Here is a 19,296-nt window from a genome sequence, read left to right as displayed (position 1 = left end):
ACACAGTTTGAATCCACATGCTGATTTCTTCTTAGGCTCGTTTATCTGGTCTTCCTAATTGCCTAGCACTGGTGGGTATCAGGAAGGGGGGCCTCAGAAGGATGTGTCCCCACTACTGCTGCGGCAAACTGTGGATTTCAGCAGCATCTGTTGCTATCTTCACTTAACATTACAGTACCAAGTATGAAGTGTTTTGACTCCAATACTTGATTTCCATAAGGGCTCTGTATCTTTCCAGTTCCTAAGATACTTTGTTTTTATCTGGTTCATGCCTTCAGAATGATCTGGGTTGGGCAAAAACCATGACAAGAAAGGCTTAAAGTATTTTAACACTGATGAGTTCTTTGGTCCTTACTACAAAACCATGTAAATGTGTGAGCACAGGAAGTGGCAGAGGGGGAGAAGGGGGCTGCTGCCCTGCTGTTGATGGCACTGCTGATACAAGTCAGCTTTGAATGCTCACAGAGGTGCCTGAGGCACTGAATGTTACCACCAGGAGGGGCTCTCTGCTTCCCCTCTGTTCCTGTCTGTAATCTGCTTTCATTTGTATCCGGCAAACGAAACAGCTCTGGCACTTTTTAACTCCTTGAAACATTAGAAAACTAACCCAGCAATAGCAGTATACAGTTGAGTACCTCTCTACCATTCCAGTGCAAAGGAATAGGGCTGCAACTCAAAGATGCACGTTATTAATGCTGTTGGGGCTACAACTTAATGTGAGAGATATGTACCCCGTTTGGATGCCTTCACATCCCTGCTTGGGCCTTGCCCAGGTTCAGTATCGTGACATCTCTCATTACCCCAGTTTCCCAAACTCAGTATGTCAGTCCCTAAGCAGGATTCTCTGCTGTAGTCTGGTCTCCGTACTGCAGTTTTCTTCCTGAGCTTGTTTTCCATCTTGTCCTTCTTTACAAGAGTAACCTCAGGCTTCGCCTCCTTACCCACAAGTGCAGGTCCTGCCCTTTGCTTACTCAGTGGTAAAAATTAACAACTGAGACTCGAATCCCAGCCCTCCTCATTGTTCTGGGCTCAGCACCAACAGCTATGTTTCTCCCTCCTAGCAGCTGGTGCAGTGCCATGTTTTCAGCTTTAGGCTGAGAACAGTGCTATAACACAGCGATGGTTTAGCTGTTGCTGAGTAATGCTTACCCTGATCAAGGACTTTTCAGTCTCTGCCACTGAGGAGGGGCATGAGAAGCCCGGAGGGATCAGAGCCAGGGTGTGAGCAACCAGCTGGCCTCAAACCACAGCACTGATGTGAGCGTGCCCGGCTGTGCTCACCAGTGGTCCCTTCTGCCCCAGTTTCTTCCACAATAAGCAACCATCATCCCTCACATGAGAAAATGACTGCTGTGTGCTGTGTACTGAGCTGCCTCAGCTCATCCCTCTGGGTGTTCTCAGCTGCTGCTGGTCTCTGTGGCAGTCTCCAGTGGCTTGACCAGGAGGGGCCAATTACTTTGGATTCTTCCCTGCTTTAAAAAAGGAAAGAACCCACATCCTGGGCATTCCCATGCAGCAGTGTCTGCCTGGCGGCCGTGGGAAGTCCCAGAGCAAGCAGCCAAACAAATGACTCTGTGGAACACGTGCTCTGCCAGCCTGGTTTATCTTAAACAGGACTTAACAGAGTTTCCTCTGGAGGAGTCATTGCAAGACTTACCCATAGGCATCCCATCCACCTGTCCCTGCAGCATGGTGTGGAACTCTCATCCCCCACTTAGGTGCTAACCCTGGGTACCTTTATGCCTTGTTATCTGTCCTTGCACAAGGTGCTGTGGCTTGGAGCGTGGCCAAACCTCCCCTTCCTTGTGGCCACACTTGTCGGTAACCATTTCTTGGGTGATGAGTCCTTGCACCGGGGCCATGCTGGCAGCAGAACGGCGGCACCACGCAGCTTCTGCCCCGCTTCATGCTCCTCCACAGCTCCACCACAGCACAAACCTCCCGGCCTCGGCCTGGTTTCCGTGCCTGCTGCAGTCACCCTGGGCCCTGCCACTCACCCCAAGCTTCGGCATTCCCTCCACTGTTTTTATGCTTCCAACAATTCCACTATGAGAGGTTCTTACGGAGGTTTGGGTGGCAAAGCGAGGGTGGATTGCCACGGTGGTGGCACCACCACAGAGCTCCCCGTGCTGTGCAGCTGATGCCCAGCACCAGCTTTCTGCCCTGGCACCTCGGCTGTGGGAGCAGGGATAAAGGATCCTTTATCCTGCACGGACAGCTTCAAGCCTCCAGGAAGCAAAGTCCTCATTTCCAGGGCTGGGCTGCCCTTGATTCTGTTTTATTCCAGCATGGACTAAAGTCTCCAGAGAAATCCCACTGCCTCATCACACTGCAGCGAGCCAACGTCTGTATGAGCACAGCTAACACACTGTCATACTGCAAACACTGAACTTCCATGACATCGGTCCCTGCATCTTCGCACCTGAGCATAGAATCATAGAATAGTTAGGGTTGGAAAGGACCTTAAGATCATCCAGGTCCAACCACCCTGCCATGGGCAGGGACACCTCACACTAAACCATGGCACCCAAGGCTCTGTCCAACCTGGCCTTGAACACTGCCAGGGATGGAGCATTCACAACCTCCCTGGGCAACCCATTCCAGTGCCTCAGCACCCTTACAGTAAAGAACTTCTTCCTTAGGTCCAGTCTAAACTTCCCCTGTTTCAGTTTTAACCCGTTACCCCTTGTCCTATCACTACAGTCCCTAATGAAGAGTCCCTCCCCAGCATCCCTATAGCCCCCTTCAGACACTGGAAGCTGCTCTGAGGTCTCCACGCAGCTTCTCTTCTCCAGGCTGAACAGCCCCAACTCTCTCAGCCTGTCTTCATACAGGAGGTGCTCCAGCCCCTGAGCATCCTCGTGGCCTCCTCTGGACTGGTTCCAACAGCTCCATGTCCATTTTACGCTGAGGACACCAGACCTGCACACAGTCCATCACGGGAGGCTTCTGCCCTCCCTCCACCACCGGCAGCTCCCGCTGCTCTCCTCCTCCTTGCCCAGGGCCCGCTGGAGCAGCGGGTGCGGGCCGAGAGGGGTTCAGGCCCACGCGGGAGCCCCGCGGCCTCTTCCCACCTCCCCTCAGGGCCCGGCCGCGCTCCTCCGGGCGCCAGGGGGCGCCGCAGCGGGCGGAAGCCGCATCGCTTGGCGGGGCCATGGCGCTGCCCGGCGAGCTGTGGGCAGAGCTGCCGGCCGAGCAGCGCATCTTCTGCTCCGTGCTGCTCTTCTCGTGGGCCGTCTACCTCTGGGAGGCCTTCCTGGCGCACCGGCAGGTCGGCGGGGCAGGGGGCTGGGCCCGGCCTCACCTCTGCGGCGGTGGGGCCGGCTCCGAGCGCTGTGGGGCCGGCTGAGCCCGTCACCTGCCTGCGGAGGGCTCGGGCCCGGCCCGGCCGAGGCAGCGGGGCTGGGCCGCGGTGTCCGGCGGGTTCCGGGGTGCTCTGGCAGGGGGAAGGGGCCGGGCCGGGGCCGGTCGTGGCTCCCCGCCGTGGCGCTCCCCACGCACGGGGAAGCTGCCGCAGCTCTGCCCCGGGGGGGGGGTTGGAGGAGTCTGACTCCCTCTGTGTGTGTGTGGGGGGGGGGGGGGGGGGGGACCGGCAGCGGCTCCATCACCACAGCAGGTTGGGGAATGGGAAGAGCAGAAGTGGGCGAAAAACGCTCCTGGGTTAAAGTAAGGGCGGCTCGGTGGGCGAAGGGGATGGGGATGAGGAGGTGAGCCCAGTAGCGCTGCAGAGGCAATTGCTCAGCGCAGCCTGCGAGCAGGACAGTGCCGGGTCAGTCAGGCTCCAAGCAGCAGCCACCTTGGAAGTCAGCTCCCCCCCAACTCTTCTTCCTCTGCTTCATTTGTTACTGCTGAGTGTAGCTTTGTACAGCATGGGATGCCCTGTGGGTAGCTCGGGTCAGCTGTCCTGGCTGTGTCGCTTCTCAGCCTGTTCCTGCGGTGGAATAGAGGGGGAGAAGCCTTTGGTGGTGTTTAGCAGCAGACTGGTGTTAGCAGCACTGGTCACGAATGCAAAGCAAACCAGCACCCAGCCTGCTGTGGGGAAGTGAACTCTCTCTCATCCAGACCCAGCACAGCTGAGGAAAGCTCTTTGAGCCGTGAGATCACCTAAACAAGCTCTCTGCTCACAAGAGGGAAGCATTCTGAGCTGACGAAGGGTAGCAGCCCTTCCTTGGACGAGGGATAAATACACTGGAACAAGGCAGTGGGTGGGATAAGGGCTTCCAGTCTTTAAAACTGGGAAAGTTGTGAGTTCTCTCCAGCAACGGAAACGTTCCTTTGTGCAGCAGCATCACAGAGATGTTTGCTTGTAAAGGTGCAGGTTTGCAGAGGAAGATCGGGTGTTTAGTTTCAAACTCTGCTGCAGGAAGTCACATCCTGTGGAAAACGGAGTCTGTGTGAATTTTAGGTAGTAACCATGTCGGAAATAAGAAGTAGCTCAGTTTCTGAATATAATGTAGTAATAATGCCTCAGTTTTATATTTGGAGCTTGAGCAAAACCAGGATTTTAGGAGTCTTTGTCATTTTATGGCTTGTTTCGTTTCTCTTTCTGTTTTTAACTTCCTGTGCTGGCCCATGGATCCTGGTGTGTGTTACATGGAAATCTGATTTTCCTCCTTAGAAATACTGCCTCTAGACCTTACGTTTCTCTTTGCTTTTTCAGAGGCGGGTCTACAGAACAACAACGCATGTGCCACAGGAGCTGGGGCAGATCATGGATTCAGAGACCTTTGAGAAATCTCGGCTCTATCAGCTGGACAAAAGTACCTTCAGCTTTTGGTCAGGCCTCTATTCAGAGCTCGAGGGCACTGTAAGTACCTAAGCTCTACTCCAGCATTCCTATGGTACTTTTCAGGCACTTAAACTGTGCAATACTTTGATTCTTGGTGGTCCCGTGCACCTGCACTGGTGGCATTGTGCAGTCTGACGTCAGCCACTGACGTTTGGAAGGCCTAGAATTTCTTGTTTGTAGCTGTATTTACCATATAAAAAGAAGGAATTATTCAGACAGCAAGTAATTTCTCTATGCCATGCTGAGTCATTCTGTACAACTGACACTGTATTATGCTTTCCACTGCCAAACAACTATGCAGCATTAGAATTACTTCAAAATAGTACAGTACCGGCCTTTTTCTGTGTTTGGAGGCATGTGACTACTTTCACTTCTAGAGAAAACTTAAAAAGAAGGTAGAAAGAAAAGCCTGTGAGAACAAGAAGAGTACCAATGGATACTTCTTAAGTGGAAGAACAATTGCACTGGGCCAGTAGCATTCGCATATATGAGGAACCAAACCCATTAAAGTATATACGTGTATGATTTACAGTCTTAAAGATTTTCTGGCTGAAATGTGCTGCTCATCAATAGCACAACTGGGTCAAAAAGGAACTCCAAAATGTCTGGCATTGCAGAATATAATTAGAGTATGATCTACTGTGTGATGAACTTAAGGAAGCAGAAAGGTCGATTATAAAAGGTACCGAAAATAGTACTGTTAAGGCAGTGTAACTGATGTAGCTCTATAACATAGAGCCTTGGGTGCCATGGTTTGGTGTGAGGTGTCCCTGCCCATGGCAAGGGGGTTGGAACTGGATGATCTTAAGGTCCTTTCCAACCCTAACTATTCTATGATTCTATGATTTGATAACTGTGATTCAGAACTTGTACTTAAGAATTGCAGCCCCTCTTAACTTTTGCATTCCTTATCTCTTTTGTGCAGCCTAACTTGGACTTCGTTTCATTTTGTAGGAGCTTGTCAAAATGTACATGTGCCCAGGGAGCTGAGAAGGCTGATGGCATCCTGGCCTGTATCAGCAGTTGTGTGGCCAGCAGGGCCAGGGCAGTGATTGTCCCCCCTGCACTGGGCACTGGTGAGGCCACACCTCAAATCCTTGGTGCAGTTCTGGGCCCCTCACTGAAACTGAGACATTGAGGTGCTGGAGCAGGGCCAGAGAAGGGCAATGGAGCTGGTGCAGGGCCTGGAGCACAAGTGTGATGGGGAAGGGCTGAGGGACCTGGGGTCTGGAGTCTGGAGAAGAGAAGGCTCACAGGGTACCTGATCGCTCCCTACAACTGCCTGAGAGGAGGATGGAGCCAGGAGGGGCTGGACTCTGCTCCCAAGGAACAAGGGATGGGACAAGAGGAAACGGCCTCAAGCTGCACCAGGGCAGGTTTAGATGGAGCTGAGGAACAACTCCTTCCCCAAAGGGTGCTCAGGCATTGGAACAGGCTGTCCAGGGCAGGGCTCCAGTCACTATCAATGAAGTTATTTAAAAGGTGTGTAGATGTGGCACTGAGACATGGTTTAGTGGTGGCCTTGGTAGTGCTGGGTTAACAGTTGGACTTGATGATCTTAAAGGTCTTTCCAACCTAAATGATTCTATGATTCTATTCTACAATCAAGCTGAGGTCTCTGATGCGTATGGTGTATGCAGTTTCTTCTTGACATGTATGTGATGATGAGTTTCTGCTCCTTTCTGGGATACTGAGTTGTGTCTTCCTGTTTCTCAGTGTCTGTCCTGAGATTATCAGATTCCAGCAGAGCTGAAGTGAGGTGGCCTCTGCTCTCTGGGTTTGCCACTTCCTTAGAGTGTAAACTGCATCTTTGATTGGCTTTGAGAACTGCCTGAACTTGAAAGAGGCTTTTGTGGCCAAAGTTGATGAATTGGATGACAGTTTTGCAACACTTTCTAGAAGTATGATTCAGTTAACCAAGTTAATTGAAGGGGAGATGCTGAGCTAGGATTACTGCTATGCTTTATTTCAGCCTTTAATTATGTGGGTTTCTTTTTAACTAATAGGTAGGGTCAACATCATGCTAATACCTGTCATTGTTCAGGGGGTGGTACTTTTGGGATTTCCAGGTCTGAAACTTACAGGTAGCCTGCAAAGGAGAAACAAGCTTGCTTTGATCCTATCCATCTCCTGCTGACACTCAAAATTCAGGTTATAAGAGTAAGCCTTTTAAAAATAACTACGTAAAAACCAGGCCCTGCCTATACTGGAAGCCTGCCTACTGGAAAACTGATTTTTATGTATAGTGATGCATAACTTGCTAAGAAAGTCAGTATGAAACACTTGGAAGTCAAGCTGCTTAACAAATGCTACCAGCTCCTGCCTTGAACTACAATTAGCACTTACTTCAGTAGCTCTGTCTCAAGCGTTTCTTTGATGGTGTGTCCTGAGTAGTCCACTCTCTTGGCAACCTGTATGGCAGGAGGCATTGCCAGACAGGCACAAGGCATAAAGCTCCCTTAGAATGGCTGAAGCAGCACTAATACTGAAAGTGTGATTACAGCCTTATTCTGAATGCTTTTCTATGGGTAGGCAGTGCAGGAGAGACTGTTCCAGCTCACTCAAGTTGCTGAATCTTGCATACCCCTCCTAGAGATGTGTTATACAGGCAGCCACCTGGCAAATGAATTTTAAGGTCTGTGAAATACACATTAGGACTGAACCAATATAATAGCAAAGTCTACAGTAAATTGGCTTGGAAATGTGCTTGTATTTCCCAGGAAAAGAGGAAGCTGGACCTGATCTCTACTTCTCTAAAGTGAAAATGAAGCACTGCGAAATGCTCCAGGCTTTGTGCACTGCTGAGATCAGAGAGGGACAAAAAGCCTAATTACCTAACTTCTCATTCACCCTTTAAAGGTCCTGAAATTCTAGTGGAATAAGATGCAGTCTGTTTCATATTGTCTCTGTGGTATGTGGTTTTGTTTTCAAGATGATTCTCCTCTGTGGAGGAATTCCTTTTCTCTGGAATCTATCTGGTCAGATCTCTGGTGGTACGGGGTTTGGACCAGAGTATGAGGTAAGTGGCCCTTACATTTTTAAGCTTGCATTTAAGTGGGATTTAGCTACAGGTACAATATAGTAAAAATAACAGATTTTCTGGTGAACATAACAATTGTGTGAGTCTGAGAACCACAGCCAGTGTGTGACATGCAAGTCACACGTGTGACTGTGAGAATGGAGACCTTAGGCCCACTGGAGGAGAGGATCTGGTTCGAGACCATTGTAAGAACCTGAACGTGCACAAGTCCATGGGACCTGATGAAATCCATCCGTGGGTCCTGAAGGAGCTGGCAAATGAAGTTGCTAAGCCACTGGCCATCATATTTGAAAAATCATGGCAGTCAGGTGAAGTTCCCGACAACTGGAAAAAGGGAAATATACCCCCCATTTTCAGGAAGGGGAAAAGGGATGACCCGGGGAATTACAGAGCAGTCAGTCTCACCTCTGTGCCTGGCAAAATCTTGGAGCAGATTCTCCTGGAAGGCATGCTAAGGCACATGAAAATCAACAACGTGCTTGGTGACAGCCAGCAGGGCTTCACTAAGGGGAGATCCTGCCTGACCAATGTGGTGGCCTTCTATGATTTGGCTACAGAACTGATGGACAGGGGTAGAGCAGTTGATGGCATCTACCTGGACTTGTGCAAAGCGTTTGACACTGTCCCACACGACATCCTTGTCTCTAAACTGGAGAGACATCAATTTGATGGATGGAGCACTCGGTGGATAAAGAACTGGCTGGATGGGCACACACAGAGTTGTGGTCAATGGCTCAATGTCCGGCTGGAGACCAGTAACGAGTGGCGTCCCTCAGGGATCGGTGTTGGGACCGGTCTTGTTCAACATCTTTGTCGCTGCCATGGACAGTGGGATTGAGCCCACCCTCAGCAAGTTTGCCATGACACCGAGCTGTGTGGTTCGGTTGATACCCTGGAGGGAAGGAATGCCATCCAGAGGGACCTCGACACGCTTGTGAGGTGGGCTGATGCCAACCTCATGGAGTTTAACCATGCCAAGTGCAAGGTCCTGCACCTGGGTTGGAGCAATCCCAGGCACAGCTACAGGTTGGGCAGAGAAGAGATTCAGAGCAGCCCTGCGGAGAAGGACTTGGGGGTGCTGGTTGATGAGAAAATGAACATGAGCCGGCTTCAGTGTGCGCTCGCAGCCCAGAAAGCAACCGTATCCTGGGCTGCATCAAAAGGAGCGTGAGCAGCAGGTCATGGAGGTGATCCTGCCCCTCTGCTCTGCTCCTGTGAGACCTCACCTGGAGCATTGTGTGCAGTTCTGGTGTCCTCAACATAAAAAGGACATGGAACTGTTGGAACAAGTCCAGAGGAGGCCACGAGGATGCTCAGGGGCTGCAGCACCTCCTGTATGGAGACAGGCTGAGAGAGTTGGGGCTGTTGAGCCTGGAGAAGAGAAGCTGCGTGGAGACCTCATAGCAGCTTCCAGTGTCTGAAGGGGGCTATAGGGATGCTGGGGAGGGACTCTTCATTAGGGACTGTAGTGATAGGACAAGGGGTGATGGGTTAAAACTGAAGGAGGGGAAGTTTAGATTGGATATAAAGAAGAAGTTCTTTACTGTAAGGGTGCTGAGGCACTGGAATGGGTTGCCCAGGGAAGCTGTGAATGCTCCATCCCTGGCAGTGTTCAAGGCCAGGTTGGACAGAGCCTTGGGTGACCTGGTTTAGTGTGAGGTGTCCCTGCCCATGGCAGGGGGGTTGGAACTGGATGATCTTAAGGTCCTTTGCAACCCTAACTATTCTGTAATTCTAAGTCTCAAAGCTGCTTGTCAAGTGAGATGGTGGGTTAGGTTTTGGGGGCATTTTGTTTGGGTGTTTCCTTTTGCTAATCCTGGCTGTGATCTTCCTGCACAGTAAAAGAGTGGAAAATTTGAGGCTACCATTATGTTGTCTTTGTGCTTTGGGTGAGGTATTTATCCTAATTCTTATCCCAATTCCTTATATTTATATTTGTTGCATCAGTGTATTTCTTTTCTTTAACATAGTGAGTATTAAGTTACCTAATTATCACAGTCATGTAATTTCTGTGGGATTTATCCACTGAAACTCTTCTTTTAACCAGTTTCAGTTTTTAACACCCAGAATATTAATGATAGTACAGGTCAGTAAAGATCAGGTGCATTTTGACTTTGTTTTTTTCCCACAGATTGTTCAGTCATTGGTATTTCTGCTCCTTGCAACACTCTTCAGTGCAGTGACTGGTCTCCCATGGAGTTTGTATAACACATTTGTCATAGAAGAAAAACATGGCTTCAATCAACAGGTATTGTAGATAGCACTTACACTGACCTGACATCTTCAGTAGGTTTGGCTGGTCAGAGGGACTGGTATGTCCATATCTGTGCCAAAGATTATTAGGTTTAGGAACATTTCTACTCATACTGCATAAAAATAAGAGCTGTGACAGTTGGTTGAGCAGAAGTACCCATTCCTCAGCAAAATTCTCTGCCTGAGCCCATGCCTTTGAGCAGGGAGTAATGTGTATTCTAGAACTGGAACAAAGACAGTTCATACCTCAGCTGTTCATTTCTGGATGCACTATCCTTTGCTTTCCATTAAGTCCTTCCTTAGAAGTCTGGATTATGGAGAAGTCTGGAGCAGACCTGAGCTGTGAACACGGAACAGATGAAACAAGACAGAGAAATTACTTTTCCCCTCATTTTGGTTCACTTATTTCTTGTATCAGCTGGTACTAAATGAGAGAATTCAGCTCTTCATTTGTACTCCTGTCAGGTACTCAATATCAGCTCTGGCTTCCTTAATTTTTCTCACCAACTTAGTTTAACCTGCTTCAGTATCAGTTTCTCATGAGATCGGATTTTCCTTTTGGGAGGACAGCCTCAATCTAGGAGACATCATTAGCCATTTCATGGCAAAGCATAAGAGTTTTTCTGCTTTTGGACCCAGCTGCTGTTGTCTGCTGTACTTTTTGTTCAAAGCCTACTAGGAAGTTGTTTCTTTGTGTTGCTTAGTTTGGTTTTTTACAGTAGAATGAGATTTGGATGGGTAGCAGGTGTGGGGTAAAGCTGCTTGGCTCATTCCAGTAATGGTAGAGATACACTAGTACTTGCCAGTTTCATCTTCATCAGTATTTTCTGGTGTGCTCCAGTTGTGTGGGCATGTGTCTGTGCAATAGTGTTACTGCTGACACTAATGGCTGCTTAGCAAGAATCTGTTACCAGAGTGTGTGACCAGAGTGTACATGTCTAAAGAATAGCCTAAAATTTGGGGTTTATGTCCAATTTGTGTTTGTTAGTCATGGAAGTCTGGGGCATCTATCCAAATCCTTAGTTTTCATTAAAATCTGTTTTACCAGTATGCTTTTTCCTTTCCAGACAAGTTCCATATCTTTAACGTAGTGTGGGCTTTTTAATACAGCCTTGTTGGGAAGGATCTTTACATGCTACCCCCCTCACTTCTGTGCCTGGCAGATAGCTGTAAGTAATGAAGTAAGAACTCCTGAAAGAGCTAGTTGGGTGTCTGATCATGCTGCAGGGTCACTAGATCAGATTCATTCAGGTAGAGCTCTTTTGAAATATCTATTGCTTCAATTCAAGTTATCATTAATTTTAAAACCTGAGACAGTTACGTGGGTAACTGTACCTGCAAGTGGAACTTGGAGTGCTCAATATATACCTAAAAATCTTTCATAGGACTTCTATATGTTTCCAGTTTAAACAATCAGCTTAGTGGTAAGAGAGAGTTAAGATGAATGGAGGCAACTGTTAAAGACAGTTTCCTCCATTACAGTAACTATGTTTCTGTAAGTTTCCTATTCTCTGAAAATCCCATAATGTCTTGGATATAGATTGGTAAAGGATTTAAGGGACAGATTAGCTTAAATTTTTCTTTCCTCCTTTAATGAAGTATGTACGTGCAACACAAAATAAAGGTTCTGACACCTTTTCTTAACCAACTCTAATTTCCTCATCCCCTTGGTATTGCTGTTGTGTGATTTTGTTTCTGTGCATCCCCTGAAGGGATCAGTTCATTAACCACGGTGCCACATCAGTATTTACATTGCAAATATTGCTTATCTCTTCTCTTTACAGACACTGGGATTTTTTTTTAAGGATGCTATCAAGAAGTTTGTCGTGACTCAATGTATTCTGTTGCCAGTGACATCCCTTCTGCTTTACATTATTAAAATAGGGGGAGACTATTTCTTCATCTATGCCTGGCTCTTCACATTGGTTGTTTCCTTGGTGAGTATGAGAATGTGGTGGGATTTCTTCCAACTGGTAATTTAATTGCATGGCTCAGTGTGCAAAGGAAATGGAGAAAAATCTACATCTCCCAGGAATTTAGTGTCTACAAACTGTACCAGTGTCTTGCTCTCAGTGTACTTGTTCAGGAATAATAGTTCATGTTAATTGTTCACATAAATGTATTATCTTAGATTTTCTGTATTTAATACTGGAGTGTCTTCATCAATTGATAAATAAACGTTCAGAAAGCTTTAATACAGGTACTGGAAATAGAACACACTGTGGTGAGAAGTTCCTTTTTCTTAGGTATAGAAAGGGCACAAGGAGAGCTGCCAGCAGTTTGGCAAGACAAGGCAGCATGTGCTTTCAGCAGTAAAGTTTCCATGGGGCTTTTCCTGCAGGTTATCGAGCACACATCTCAGTTGCATTTCTTTATATTGAGATGAGTAGCAATTTCCACTCCTGGCTCTGCTTATAGAGCTGCTTTGCTACACTGAATTGGTAACTGATGTTTTCAGGGCTTATATTGAAAGGATCTTTCCATATACACTGTAAGCCTCAGTGGAATAGTCCATACTTGTGGGTTGTTCTACTGTAGCCCTATGATTTGCAAAACCAGGGAGATATTACTTCCTCACTGATATTTTAAGTCTTTAGTCTTAAAGGCTTTCAAGACTTGCTTTGTCATGGGAGGATTAAGCTGAAATGTTAAAAGAACTGATAGTTTCAGGATTGAGAGAAGATACAGGATCTTCTGAAATGGCCTGCCCTCATTCCTACACCTAAGTGGGTATTTTTCCCCTTTGCTTCCTTTATACCAGTCATGGACTGCTTTTATTCTTCCCACCTTTTCATTAAAATATACGTAACAAAAAGTGTTGTACGATCTCATAAGAAACTTTCTGAATGTGTGCTATGGTCAATCTGCCAGGCCTCCTCATATTTGTACTTCAGGCATCGTCTTCCATACCAGAGAGGCTTTAACCACTCGGCTTACTTAATTGCAGCACATTCATATTCATGAATAACCTGGGCAATAGTGTCCATTAAGTACACCCCTTGATCATGAGCTCATCTATGCGTTGCATCCCTGCCTTGGTGGCCTAAGATGTCATGGGCCCACTGGGCTAGAAATAATTCACCCTTGTGTTGCCAGTCTAAATCCGTCTGAGCCACTTCAATCTCAGCTGCTTGATCCACCTCTGGGTTGTCCTGGTGTTCTCAGTGACCCGACTCTTGGGTACATGAGCATCTCTATAGCGTACCTTCACCACCAGGTTCTGCACCCAGGCAGTGAAATCTTGCCACAGTGCAGCAGCCCAGATGGATTTACCTCTGTGTTGCCAGTTGCTCTGCGTCCATTGCTGCAACCACCCCCACAGAGCATTTGCCACCATCTATGAGGACCAGAATTGATACCACATTTCCTTGTCTGCCACTTCCCTATCCCAAAATAGTATTGTTTTTTGCTTTACCAGCCCCTTGAAACTGAACTCACCACACGTTTGTATGTCTTGTTTTTAACATCTGTATCATCTGTGTTTGCAGGTGCTTGTTACGATCTATGCAGACTATATCGCACCTCTGTTTGATAAATTCATTCCTCTTCCTGAGGGAGAGCTCAAGCAACAAATTGAAACGATGGCAAAGAGCATTGACTTCCCCCTGACGAAGGTGTATGTTGTGGAAGGTGAGATTTTGTTTTTTTTAATCAAAAGACTTTGTAATTTTGCATTTGTGGATTTTTAGCTTTGATTGTGGACACAGTAGTAGGGCAGTTGCTTACATTCCTCAGCTACTGTAATACCTGTCAATGCCTGTACCATTCCCTTTTTCTCACTTTGAGGTCAGGAAAGGGAAGCGGAATGTACAGCCTTAACTCAGCATCAACATGGAAGTATTTTGGCAGTGTGGACTGGAAATTGATAGCACAAGTCAGAAATGGAAGCAGCAATGAAGATTTTCCAGTTTTAGAACTTCAAACCAGAGCAAAAGTTTATCATTCTTTTTATCTTTTCTTGTCCCAGCTTAGCATTAAGAGAGGGCTTGCTCAGCCTGGAGAAGAGAAGGCTCCAGGGAGACTATAGAGCAGCTTCCAGTGCTTAAAGAGGCTACAAGAAAGCTGGAGAGAGGTGGTATCTGTAGCTCATCTCTTCTCCTTATCTGTTTCTAACCTCTTCATCCTTATCTGTTTTGAGTCATCTTTGCTGGCACATTGAAAGAATTCTAAACATATTGGTCCCAGGGCCTTTGCTAGGAGAGCAGCACTTGTTCTGTGCAGAATGCTCTTCCCACTCTGAACCTCAAATTGCAATAGAAATGGCTTTTTTCCTGGGTATTAGATCTTCCTGTGACAGCTGTTTTGTTTTCAGTGATTTTAGTAATTAGATGTTATGTATGAAACAAATTCTCACTTGGAGTCAGTAAATGAGGTCACCGTTACATCATTTTAAAGTATGCTCCAACCTGCGTATTTATCTGCTTGAGTTTGTGTGTTGTTCATCTGGGGACTTTGAGAATTCATTTGGAAGAGTTTGTTCTATGTAATACTGCCCAGTCTTCAGTGCATGGGATTAGTCCCATCATGGTCTTTAATGTACATTTTTTCTCATCAGGTTCTAAGCGTTCTTCTCATAGCAATGCTTATTTCTATGGCTTCTTCAAGAATAAGCGGATAGTACTCTTTGACACCCTCCTGGAAGACTATTCTGCCTTGAACAAAGAGCCAGCAGAAGGAGAAGATGGTGAGAATGAAGATACCAAGTCTAAAACCAAAGTGAGTTCATCTTTGGTTTTCATTAGGTTGTTCACATTAACTTCTTGGTGAGATATTCCCTTGTGTTTTCTAATGTATTTTAAAGGTCCTGAGTGAGATGCTAAAATCCGAAATCTAATGGTTTCAACACCAAAGTATCCTTGAGCTTCTAGTTGGAATTTCTGGGGCTGTGTGAGTGGTACAGAAAGCACCAAAGAGACCACAGAGGTCGACATGGGCTTTAGCAAAACACTGGTTCTCTGCACATGAAAAATGAGCCTTCCTTGAAATCGGTTGAATAAGGAACCTGTTCTGGGGTTTAGCTCATGTTCCTTCACACACACACACACACACACACACACACACGCACAGACAGATCCACATGTGCATAATAAGTAAGAAATTTATTCCCTTATGTTCAGTCATAGCTGATATTACTTCTGCTTTGTTATATTCTCTCAGAATAAGAAGCAAGGATGTAAAAATGAAGAAGTTCTGGCTGTACTTGGTCATGAATTGGGTCACTGGAAACTAGGTCACACTGTCAAAAACATTATCATCAGCCAGGTAAGTTATGATAAACGGGTGGTTTTCCTGGAGCCTTCTGTTACTACTGCCATTTCCCAGTGTCTGCTTCCAGATTTGCAAGTGCACATTCACACAACGTACTTCTGCTCTGCAACAGAATGTATGCTTGGTTTTTTTTCCTTTGCTATGCCTACAGTGAGCATGCACTGGCCTTTCTGCCCCTTTTTGCTCCAGCTGGTTGGTCGTGTTGTCCCAGGTCTGGGTTCTTTCATCAAGCATGCAAAAAGCCAATAAACACCCAGGGTTGAGGTATTTATTTCATGTCTGCAGAGATGGGTGCTAGGTGATAATTCCACAAAGCTAGCACATCAGTGCTGCTCAAACCACAACTACTTCTACACCAAACATTAACATATTCAATCTTGTAATACATATGTATTGTTATTCACTTACATGATTGGCTAAAACTTACTTGCCCAACATGTAGGTTAATACGCATGCTCCCTACAATTTGTAAGATTCCCACTTCCTTAATCTTTTGAAGAGGTGCTATACCTGAGGTTGGTGGTTGTGATCTTCCCCTGCCAGAATTACCTTTCCCCTATTTTCATCTGCTTTTGGCAGTTCTGAATGGTACTTCACAGGCTGGTGCCCTAACAAACATTACTCTGGAATGGGTTGCCCAGGGAAGCTGTGAATGCTCCATCCCTGGCAGTGCTCAAGGCCAGGTTGGACAGAGCCTTGGGTGACCTGGTTTAGTGTGAGGTGTCCCTGCCCATGGCAGGGGGGTTGGAACTGGATGACCTTAAGGTCCTTTCCACCCCTAACTATTCTATGATTCTGTGATGCTGTGATTCACTTCCGTGGTCACCATCTGAGACAATTTCCTACCCATTGCTAAAATTCAGGCAGGTCCACCAAAAAAAGTTTAGCTAAGTTAATGTTAACTTTTGAGTTCAGAAAATGTTTCTTTAGCGCATGGGAAGGCCAGATGTTTGTTCCTCTTTGTGTATTTGTTCTAAAGTATTGATTTGTGGGGTTTTATTTCAGCGGTGTTTCTATGCAAATCTGTAATGTGAATAGGCTGTGTTTTAGACTTAGATCATAATCTAAGAATGTTGTTTCCTTTTTCTAGATGAATTCCTTCCTCTGCTTCTTCTTGTTTGCTGTGTTAATTGGTCGAAAAGAACTCTTTGCTGCATTTGGTTTCTGTGACACCCAGCCTACCCTCATAGGCTTGATGATTATTTTCCAGTTCATTTTTTCACCGTACAATGAGGTAAATTGATTTCAAGACGTAGATGCTGAAATACCATACTCTTTAAATAATGATTTTATTTTGACTGGGTTGGGGGAAGTTTGAGGTTTCTTGGGGCTCTGGTATCTTGTTCCAATAAATAGGCTTATTGCTCCATGTTGGGAAGACCCTCAGTTTCAGGTGCAGCCTAGATAAACTTTAGTGGGATCATTCTACAGCCACAGCGATGTGTGGGATGTGGGAAGGTAGATAATGTAGTACTTACTTACTGATAACATAAGGAACTTGCAGATATCTGAATTGTAAAATCAGTTTTAATGTGTTTCTCTCCACAGGTTCTCTCATTCTGTTTGACTGTACTAAGCCGTCGATTTGAGTTTCAAGCAGATGCATTTGCCAAGGAACTCGGGAAGGCTAAAGACCTCTATTCTGCTTTGATCAAGCTGAACAAAGATAATTTAGGATTCCCTGTTTCTGACTGGATCTTTTCAATGTGGCATTACTCCCATCCACCCCTTTTAGAAAGACTTCAGGCCTTGAAAGTTGCAAAGCAAGAGTGACAGGAACCTTTGGTGGTTCAGAGACAGTGCTTCCGTCTCAGAAGCAAAGTTCAGAGCTGCATTTTAATTTCTTTTTTTTTTTAAATGGATGATGCCAATTAAGTGCAATGTTAACAGCACCATAATCCGAGAATCCCGAAACAGGTATTAAATTATAAAAGACTTTTTTTAACAAAATATAAAACTGTGGAAATGTAGAAAAAGTACTGGGTGAAGACCTTCCCCTCCCCCCCACATACACTATTTTTTCTCTCTGTATCGTAGTATAGACTTGTAAAGGGAGGAAAACAAAAGTATAGACTTCAAAGCACCTGTAGGTTTCAGTTTGTGTATGCCTTGAATGTTGCTTTTGATCTTTTTTCCCATTCCCAGCATTCTGTGAACTTCCCCAGGCTGAACCCTCTTCACAATGAAGGGGGTTTGAAGGACTTGATTTCTTGTGTAGCACTGCTTGTGCTTGCCTGTCACTGGTGGTTTAAAGAGTTGAATGCAAGTACAGGCCTTTCTCCTGGGTTCGTGTCTGTCGTAATTCAAAATGCTCCTTAATAAAACCTCCTTTCTCTGAAGTGTGGGAAGAAGGATGAATTACAGCTGAAGAAACGTGCCATGGCATCCTTGAAAAGGAGCAGTGGTCCGTATTTAGTAGCATTATAGTGGGATTAGGTTCCTCCTCCACTGTGCTGCTGGGGGTGTGGATGTTACAGGGAAGCGGAACAGGACCCATATGTTCAAAAAAGTCACTCAGTCTCAGTTCTTCTCCCTTTGGCCTGTGAGCAGAACCATTAACAGCTGTTCCATACCTCAGTTCCTCCATTTCTCTTGCTCTTTGCCTAAATTTTCTGTGATACGGAAGCATCAAGTCTCTCAGAGCCAAACTTTCATTCTGAGGTTTGTCCTCTGCTCCATGGAGGGGTTGCCATTAATATGGATCCAACTAAGAGAGCAGTGCTGGAGTACTTAGAAAATATTCCTTGATGTTGTTCTGATATAAAAGGCCCAAGCCACAGTTTATTCATACAGATCAGCAAAGGACACAGTGGTAGAAATGGCTTCTGCATTGATGAGCTCAGATTTTTCTGATGAAAGATGGAATTAAATTTACTCTTGTTAAAAGTAAGCTATAGATTTATAATGGTTTGGACCAGACTGAATGCAAATACTTCATACAAACCTCAGATTTGTGTGTCTGTGGTAAATGAAAAGGTTCTGCTCGGCTCTGTACAAAGAGAGAAGTTGAAGCAAATTCCCATTGTTTCAGATGCCAGAGTAGTCTCTGAGAATTTACCACAGCTTAAATTTGCTTTTCTGATTATAGGGAAAAATGCCTTCTAAGATGATGGGCATGATGATGTCTCAGGTGCAACACGATACAGGATGTGGCTGGAAGCCCTTTGTATGCCTTATTCTAACTCTTTGTACCCTAGTGAATGTGAAGCTGACCTATAGATAGAGACTTAGGAGACAGTTTTATGAACAGGGGGAGCCAGTATCTGTCATGTTAACTGCACTTAATGGCCCTTTAAAATAAAAGGATTAACTTGAACCTGTGAATTCAGAAGAGTAAATGAATGTGTCAGGTTTTGACTTTGAGATGTTGGTTGGTGTAAACCTGTGGGAAACATGTCAAATGTGCTCTGAAGAACCCATTTGTCTCATCTATTAGGTAAAACTGAGGCTCAGAACTGAATTTTGTGACTATTTCAAGAATTCAGCTTGGCACAAATAAAAAGAGAGTAAAGTGGGATAACGGCGGGAGTGCCACTCCCTATGGAAGCATGAAATACTAGAATCCAGACCAGTGCTGGGGCACAGTGTGTGTCCTGGAATTAGGCACACATCCCTTCTGGTCAATGATCAGTTTTGAAGAGAGGCAAGAAAATCAGCAAGAAGCGGGCTTCTGTCTTCTGTTACCTTTAGATGATAATGTTCGGGCTGCTCAAGGCAAGAGCAGAAGGCTGCTGGCAGCATGCTCCACACCGGGACCATGGGGCTGGTGAGCACTGACTGGTGGTATCATGCCCAAAGCCTGATAGCTCCAGCTTCCCATTCCCTGCCTTACCAGCTTTTCCTGATGGTGGAAGTAGAAGCCTGAGGGAGGACATGGTGAAGAAAAGTCCCAGGCCTTAGAAGGAGACAGGAGGAGGACTCAAATTGGGATGTTTGATGGAAATGG

The 19,296-nt window shown here is 46.0% G+C and overlaps 1 protein-coding gene across 1 annotated transcript; it reads left to right on the top strand.

Annotated features, from left to right (window-relative positions):
* Window positions 1-3,110: 3,110 nt before the first annotated feature.
* Window positions 3,111-18,666, top strand: ZMPSTE24 (zinc metallopeptidase STE24). The gene is made up of 10 exons (XM_062637687.1): window positions 3,111-3,271; window positions 4,661-4,807; window positions 7,722-7,808; window positions 9,961-10,077; window positions 11,867-12,019; window positions 13,571-13,712; window positions 14,638-14,798; window positions 15,240-15,344; window positions 16,441-16,584; window positions 16,899-18,666. Exons 1-10 carry the CDS (start codon window positions 3,155-3,157, stop codon window positions 17,121-17,123), a joined length of 1,398 nt encoding a protein of 465 aa, XP_062493671.1. The 5' UTR covers window positions 3,111-3,154; the 3' UTR covers window positions 17,124-18,666.
* The last annotated feature ends 630 nt before the right edge of the window (window positions 18,667-19,296 follow it).

This window comes from Pezoporus occidentalis, unplaced genomic scaffold (genome assembly GCF_034315485.1).
Source record: "Pezoporus occidentalis ecotype Australia unplaced genomic scaffold, CSIRO_AGI_Poc_V1 ctg534, whole genome shotgun sequence".
Lineage (NCBI taxonomy): Eukaryota > Metazoa > Chordata > Aves > Psittaciformes > Psittacidae > Pezoporus > Pezoporus occidentalis.
This window is presented reverse-complemented; position numbering and strand designations above follow the sequence as displayed.